Source organism: Chiloscyllium plagiosum, chromosome 19 (genome assembly GCF_004010195.1).
Source record: "Chiloscyllium plagiosum isolate BGI_BamShark_2017 chromosome 19, ASM401019v2, whole genome shotgun sequence".
In the NCBI taxonomy this organism is placed as follows: domain Eukaryota; kingdom Metazoa; phylum Chordata; class Chondrichthyes; order Orectolobiformes; family Hemiscylliidae; genus Chiloscyllium; species Chiloscyllium plagiosum.
In genome coordinates this window covers 36,924,809-36,932,519 of record NC_057728.1, presented here as the reverse complement: position 1 = coordinate 36,932,519, position 7,711 = coordinate 36,924,809, and the positions used below count along the sequence as shown (strand labels likewise).

The following is a 7,711-nucleotide window of genomic DNA, read 5'->3' as shown; positions in this document are numbered from 1 at the left end:
CTCCTACCGCCCCCCCAACCAGGAACTCAACCCCCTCATCACCAAACCTTCATCTCCCAGACTATACACAACCTCATCACTTTTGGGGATCTCCCACCCACAGCTTCCAACCACATAGTCCCGGAACCCCGCATTGCCTGATCCTACCTCCTACCCAAGATCCACAAGCCTGACTACTCTGGCCGATCCATCGTCTCAGCCTGCTCCTGCCCCACTGAATTCATCTCCACCTACCTCGATATTGTCCTATCCCCCCTAGTCCAGGAACTCCCCACATATGTTTGAGATACTACCCACACCGTCCACCTCCTCCAAGACTTCCGTTTCCCCGGCCTCATCTTCACCATGGACATCCAGTCCCTCCACATCTCCATGAGCCATGACCAGGACCTCCAAGCCCTCCATTTCTTCCTCTCCCGAAATCCCCACCAATACCCCTCCACTGACACTCATGCATTTGGCTGAACTGGTCCTCATCCTCAACAATTTCTCCTTCAAATCCTCACACTTACTCCAGATGAAAGGGGTAGCCATGGGCATCCGCATGGGCCCCAGCTATGCGTGTCTCTTCGTCGGCTACGTAGTTACACCAGCACCACTCCCCTCCTTTTCCTCTGCTACATTGATGAATGCAACGACGGCATCTCATGCTCCCACGAGGAGGTTAAACATTTATCAACTTCACCAACACATTCCACCCCAACCTTAAATCCACCTGGACCATCTCTGACACCTCCCTCCCCTTCCAACCTCTCCATCTCCATCAACAATGACTGACTTAATACTGACATTTTTTACAAACTCACCGACTTCCACAGCTACCTGGATTACACCTCTTCCCACCCTACCTCCTGCAAAATAGCTATCCTGTATTCCCAATTCCTCCGCTTCCACCATATCTGCTCCCAGGAGGACCAGTTCCACCACAAAACACATCAGATGGCCTCCTTCATTAAAGACTATAATTTCCCTTCCCAAGCATAAAGATGCCCTCCAACGCATCTCATCCATGATCCCCACCTCTGCCCCCTGAACTCCACCACTCCAACTGCAACAAGAACAGAACCCCATGGTCCTCACCTTCCACCCCACCAACCTCTGCATAAATCGCATCATCCGCCGACATTTCCGCAACCTCCTAATGGACCCCACCAGTAGGGATATATTTCCCTCCCCTTAGCCGCTTTCCGCAAAGACCATTCCCTCCGTGACTACCTGGTCAAGTCCACGCACCCCCCAACAACCCACCCTCCCTTCCAGGCACCCTCCCCTGCCACCGCAGGAATTGCTAAATCTGCGCCCACACCTCCCCGCCACCTCTGTCCAAGGCCTCAAAGGAGCCTTCCACATCCATCAAAGTTTCACCTGCACATCCACCAATGTCTTTTATTGTACCCGATGTTCCCGATGCGGTCTCCCCTACACTGGGGAGACTGGACACCTTCTCGCAGAGCGTTTTAGGAAACATCTCCGTGACACCCGCACCAATTAACCTCACCTCCCTGTGGCCAAACATTTCAACTTCCCCTCCCGCTCTGCCGAGGACATGCAGGTCCTGGGCCTCCTCTATCGTCACTCCCTCACCACCCGACGTCTGGAGGAAAAACGCCTCATTTTCCGCCTCAGAACACTTCAACCCCATGGCATCAATGTGGACTTCACCAGTTTCCTCATTTCCCCTCCCCTCACCTTACCCCAGTTCCAACCTTCCAGCTCAGCACCTTCCTCATGATCCATCCGCACTGGTCAATCTTTCTTCCCACCTATCCGCTCCACCCTCCTCTCTGACCTATCACCTTCACCCCTGCCTCCACCCAACTATTGCACTCTCAGCTACCTTCTCCCCAATCCCATCCCCCTCCCATTTATCTCTCCATCCCAGAGACTCACCACCTCATTCCTGATGAAGGGCTTTTGCCCGAAACATCGATTTTTCCTGCTCCTCGGATGTTGCCTGACCTGCTGTGCTTTTCCAGCACCACTCTAATCTTGACACATGACATTAAAGTCAACCTATGTAGATAAAGACTTAAGGCAAACAAACATCCTTTAATTTGACACTAGAGGCACAGAATGCAAATCCAAGAAGGTACATGTATGACCTTAGGTTGGGTCATCGTTGGGACTATCATGTGCAAATCTGAACTTCCATTGAGAGAATGTTATGAAAGCAATTGAACAAATACAATAGGAACTCACTAGAATGTTATAATTGGTGACGAGTTATATGTATAAAGAAAATATTGAGGAGTTAGAGCTTTGGTTAGTAGGACAAAGGATAATCCACAGATATCTTAAAGATCATGAACAGTTATGTTAAGGAAATTAGCGATAGAATGTTAACTGATTGGGGGAATTACAGTTACAAAACAGGATATAAATATGGTTTCTTTAATTAACTTACATGGCAGCAACTCTCTGTCTGCGGTCTCTGTGCAAATTGGATATGGATAAAAAAGATGACCTTTTTCCAGGGGATATGGGATCATTCGAAAAGCTGAGGAAAAAATGTTTTATTCCATTACTTTTAATGACACATTGTAAAAATTAAAAGAACATAGTTTTTTAAAATCCCCATTTTCTCTATAAGTAAGTATCTATAACTCCTAGCTAGTGAGTAACTGGTAAATTATTTGAAATACCAAATGCTGCAAAAGGAGGAAAGTATGTGGGATATTTAAAAGAAAATGGCATGTTGTCCACACTTTAACCTGTGAATTGAACTGCAGGCACTCAATGGAAACGTTTAAACAAATTCACAGTTGGTCACCCATTTAAATCTAATAATTTGATGATGATTTATTTTGAACTCAAGAGCTCAGGGTAACTGTACTTTTGAAATAGAGTGTATTTGTTGTAACAAACATGAAATATTTTCAAAGTTGACATTTTGAAAGGATTACACTGAGGAATGGGTCTTTACTGTCTGTCTCACTATTAAAATTCATTGAGTTGTGAGAAGTTACTGTACTTTCATGGCAGATAGGAATTGAACTCATCACAAAGTTACAGCTGGACTGAAGTGACAAAGGAACCCTGTTTTGGTGTTATTTTAGGTCTGTCCATATTTGACTAAAATGGGATCAACTGCTGAGATTATTTTTAATTCATTTTATTAATTGGCTTGAGGACGTCAATCTCTAGGTTAGCTTTTATTGTCCATCCTCACTGGGATTTGAGTGTTAATTTATTGTCCACCACTAATTTCCCTTAAGAAGATGGTGGTGAGCTGTCTTCTTGAACTGCTGCACTCCATTAAGGTTCCTCATGGTAGACTGATTAACAAGGTTAGATCACATGCAATACAGGGAGAACTAGCCATTTGGATACAGAACTGGCTCAAAGGTAGAAGACGGAGGGTGGTGGTGGAGAGTTGCTTTTCAGACAGGAAGTCTGTAACCAGTGGTGTGCCACATGAATCGATGCTGGGACAACTACTTTTTGTAATTTATATAAATGATTTGATGAGAACATAGGAGGTATAGTTAGTAGGTTTGCAAATGACGCCAAAATTGGAGGTGTAGTGGATAGCGAAGAAGATTACCACAGAGTCTAAAGTAATCTTGATCAGATGAGCCAACTGGCTGAGGAGTGGCAGACGGAGGTGATGCATTTTGGAAAGGCAAATCAGGACAGGACTTATCCATTTAATGGTAAGATCCTGGGGAGTGTTGCTGAACAAAGAGATCTTGGAATGCAGGTTCATAGATCCTTGAAAGTGGAGTCATAGGTAGATAGAATAGTGAAGGAGGTGTATGGTATGCTTACCTTTATTGGTCAGAACATTGAGTATTGGAGTGAGGAGGTCATGTTGCGGCTGTACAGGACATTGGTTAGGCCACTTTTGGAGTGCCGTGTGCAATTCTGGTCTCCTTCCTATCGGAAGGATGTTGTGAAACTTGAAAGGTTTCAGAAAAGATTTACAAGGATGTTGTCAGGGTTGGAGGATTTGAGCTATAGAGAGAGACTGAATAGGCTGGGGATGTTTTCTCTTTAGCATTGGAGGCTGAGGGGTGGCTTTATTAAGATTTATAAAATCATGAGGGGCATAGATAGAGTAAATAAACAAAGTCTTTTCCCTGGTTTGGGGGAGTCCAGAACTAGAGGGCATAGATTTATGGTAAGAGGGGAAAAATTTAAAAGGGATCTAAAGGACAATGTTTCATTCAGAGGGTGTTATGGGTCTGGAATGAGTTGCCAGAGGAAGTGGTAGAGGTTAGTACAATTACAGCATTTAAAAGGCATCTGGATAGGTATATGAATAGGAAGGGTTTATCGGGACATGAGCCAACTGCTAGCAAATGGGACTAGATTAGGTTGGGATATGTGGTCAGCATGGATGCATTGGACCAAAGCGTCTCTTTCTGTGCTGTACATCTCTATGACTATGACACTTATGGCACACCCATAATGATGTGCTAGCATTTAGTTACTGCCGATGAGTCTTGCCCTTGTTTAGACAGTGAATTATAGGTCAATGACTGTAGATTACTTAAGAAGGACTGTGTATATAAGCAATCTAGCTTTGTAACCATCCTAGGCTTAAGGCTGATTCAGTTGTTGGCAAATTAAAATAACTGTTGCTCATAATATTGAGCAAATCAATTGTGATGAACTGCATTGATTGATGCTCAGAAATGTTCCTCCAGCAAGAATTCCTTGGAAAGCAAATTAATCTCTCTGCACTAAAACATATTTTTGTTAAAAATAAATGTTGACCAAGGATTATTTCCTTCAATGATTTTCGTTAACAATCTGACCATTGATATTTAAAACCATGACACAATTTACAATGCCACCAAGTGGCGAACAGGGGAACTGCTGCAGTATCTTTACCATGAGGCTTTTATAGTAAAAGGCACAAAAACATCTGACTTCAAGAGACTGGCAAAACTGAGTCTATTTTCAGTCACTGTCAGGCTATATCCACATCAGCATTTAGGGAAGCTTTGCTCTATTGAATGCTACAAGGAAAGCACCACTTTATCTCAATAATCTAACCATTTGTGAAAGTTAAGAGCAGTAAATCTGAAATGAAAGACGCAAACATAAGTTGCAAAACTGAACAAGCCAGCAGCTATTAAAGATCTTTAACTGAAGGAATTAGTAAAAAGACACAAGTGCACACAGCAAAGGGCAGATATTCAAGATATGGTGTTGTGCGAGTAAAGTGTTGAAGCTGTTGAATGGGGTGCCAATCAAGTGTGCAACTTTGTCCTGGATGAGTGCAGTGTTTCTTTATGCTGGAGTTGCACTCATCCAGGCAAATGTATTCCATCACCCTCCTGACACATAACCTTTTAGATGGTGCATAGGCACGGGGGAGGCAGGAGGCATGTTACTCCTAGCCTTTGACCTGCTCTTGTAGCCATAGTAATTATATAGCTGGTCCAGTTCAGTTCATGGTCAATGGTAACTCCCAAGATGTTGATAATGGATGATTCAATGATGGTAACACCATTGAATGTCAAGGACCGATTGTTAGATTCTCTCTTGTTGGAGATGTACATTGTCTGGCACTTATGGCGTGAATGATGTATACAAATTATTAGCTCAAGCCTCGATGTTATCCAGGAAATGGTCTGTTTCAGTATCTGAGGAGTCAGAAATGGTGCTGAATATTATGAAAGCATTGATAAAGATCCCCACTTCTGACCTGCTGGAGGGTAGGTCATTGATGTAGCAGCTGAAGCTGGTTGGGCCTGAGACACTACCCTGAGGGACTCCTGCAGAAATGTCCTGGTGCTGAGATGATTGACATCCAACAACCACAAACAACGTCCTTTGTCCTAAGTATAATTCTAACCAGTGGGGAGCTTTCCTCCTGAATCACATTCAATTCAGTTTTGCTAGTGCTCCTTAATGCCACACTCAGTTAAAAACTGCCTTGACGTGAACGGTACTTTCTCTTACATCACCTCTGGAGTTCAGATCTTTTATCCATGTTTGGATTAAGACTTTGATGATGTCAGTAGCTGAGTAACTTTGGTGGAACTCAAACTGATTATCAAGGAACGGGTTAATCCTGAACATGTGCTGCTAGATAACACTGTCGATGACCCCTCTCATGACCTGGCTGATAAATGACACAAGATCGATGGGTGGTAGTTGGCCAGATTGGATTTGTTCTGTTTTTGTGAATAGGCCATAACTAGGTAATGCTACAGCTGTTGATGTACTTGGCTAAAAGTGCAGCTAAATCTGGAACACATCTTCAGTCTTGCAGAGCCCACCGCCTTTGAGGTATCTACTGTTTTCAGCCATTTTTAAAATCACATGGTGTGAATCAAATTGACAGAAGACTGGCATTTGTGATTTTGGGGACTGTAGGAGGACGCTGAGCTAGGTCCTACACTCAACACTTCTGATGATGCTTGCAAATACTTCAGCCTCGTCATTTGCACTGATATGCTGGCCTCCCTCAAAATTTACGTTTGGATATTTTGGAGCTTCTCCTTTTGTTAGTTCTTTAATTGCCTGTCACCAGCCAAGGCTGGATGTGGCAGGACTACAAAGCTTAGCCCTGATCTGTTGGTTATGGGATCATCTAATTCAGTCCATTGCACATTGCTCCCACTGTTTGCCACGAAAGTAGTCCTATGCTTTAACTTCACCAGGTTGTTACCTAATTTTTAGGTATCCATGATGCTGTTTCTGAAATGCACTCCTGCCCTCTTTGTTGAATCAGGCTTGATGGTAATGGTAGAGTGGAGGATATGCCAGGCCAGATTCTGTGACTGCTGACGATAGATGCCCTGGTCTTCAGTACCAGATCTGTCCAAAAACCCATCCCATTTAGTACAGTGATGGTGCCACAGAACACAATAGAGTTACCCAGTAAAATTGGTATTTTATTTTCATTAGGATTGTGCAGTGGTTACTCCTACCAACACTGTTATGGACAGATGCACCTGGGACAGGTGGGTTGTTAAGAATGAGGTCAGTAAGCTTTTCCCTCACTATGTGTTGCAGATTCAGTCTTGCATGGGATTAGATTGGGTTAGGATATCTAGTCAGCATGGACGAGTTAGACAAAAGTGTCTGTTTCTGTGCTGTACATCTCTATGACTCTATGATTCAGCCAACTATCTGCACACTGCTTCTACCAAGCCACCCTTGATTATGGACATTGAAGTCTCCAACCAAAATATAGATTAATAACTTAAAGTCCCATGTCCATGGAAGATTTACATTTGATCTTTGAGGTGTCCTTGAATATTTATTACACAGACCATATTTTTCAGTTACTTCTTCAATGAGTCTTGTGTACGTAATTGTAACCTTTGATATGAAAGGTGAACAAATTGTCTGCATGACTATAAGACATTTTGCTTTTTCCTTTCTAATTCTTATCATCCAATGTCATTAACATTTATTGGATGTTTTGCTTAAAAATGCCTGTATTTTTAAAATGATGCCATCATGCATTTATTAGATAAACTGCACACTTACCTAGAACAATTGTTCATAGTCCACATTTGGCATGGTCTCTATCTAATTTTGTTTCAGCGTTTTCATGGAAGATATGCTGTGCAGCAAGATTATCTCAAGTGTCTCCAACTAAATCAACACTAACGAAATGGCTCAATCCAGCCTTTGCATAGAATCACCATTGTTTTCAGAGACATCTGAGTGTTGTAATCTGTAACCCTGAAACAAGTCAAACTTTTGTGCTCTAAAATGTTACCTCGATCTTTGTTACTGAATGAGT

The 7,711-nt window shown here is 43.0% G+C and overlaps 1 protein-coding gene across 10 annotated transcripts in view; it reads right to left on the bottom strand.

Annotated features, from left to right (window-relative positions):
* The window catches only part of LOC122559687 (suppressor of tumorigenicity 7 protein homolog), a 202,549-nt gene that overhangs the window by 20,259 nt on the left and 174,579 nt on the right, over positions 1-7,711 (bottom strand). For all 10 annotated transcript variants that reach the window (XM_043709574.1, XM_043709572.1, XM_043709573.1 and 7 more), the window contains one exon: positions 2,405-2,497. In XM_043709574.1, coding sequence (XP_043565509.1) covers positions 2,405-2,497 — 93 coding nt within the window. The remainder of the gene's footprint in view (positions 1-2,404; positions 2,498-7,711) is intronic.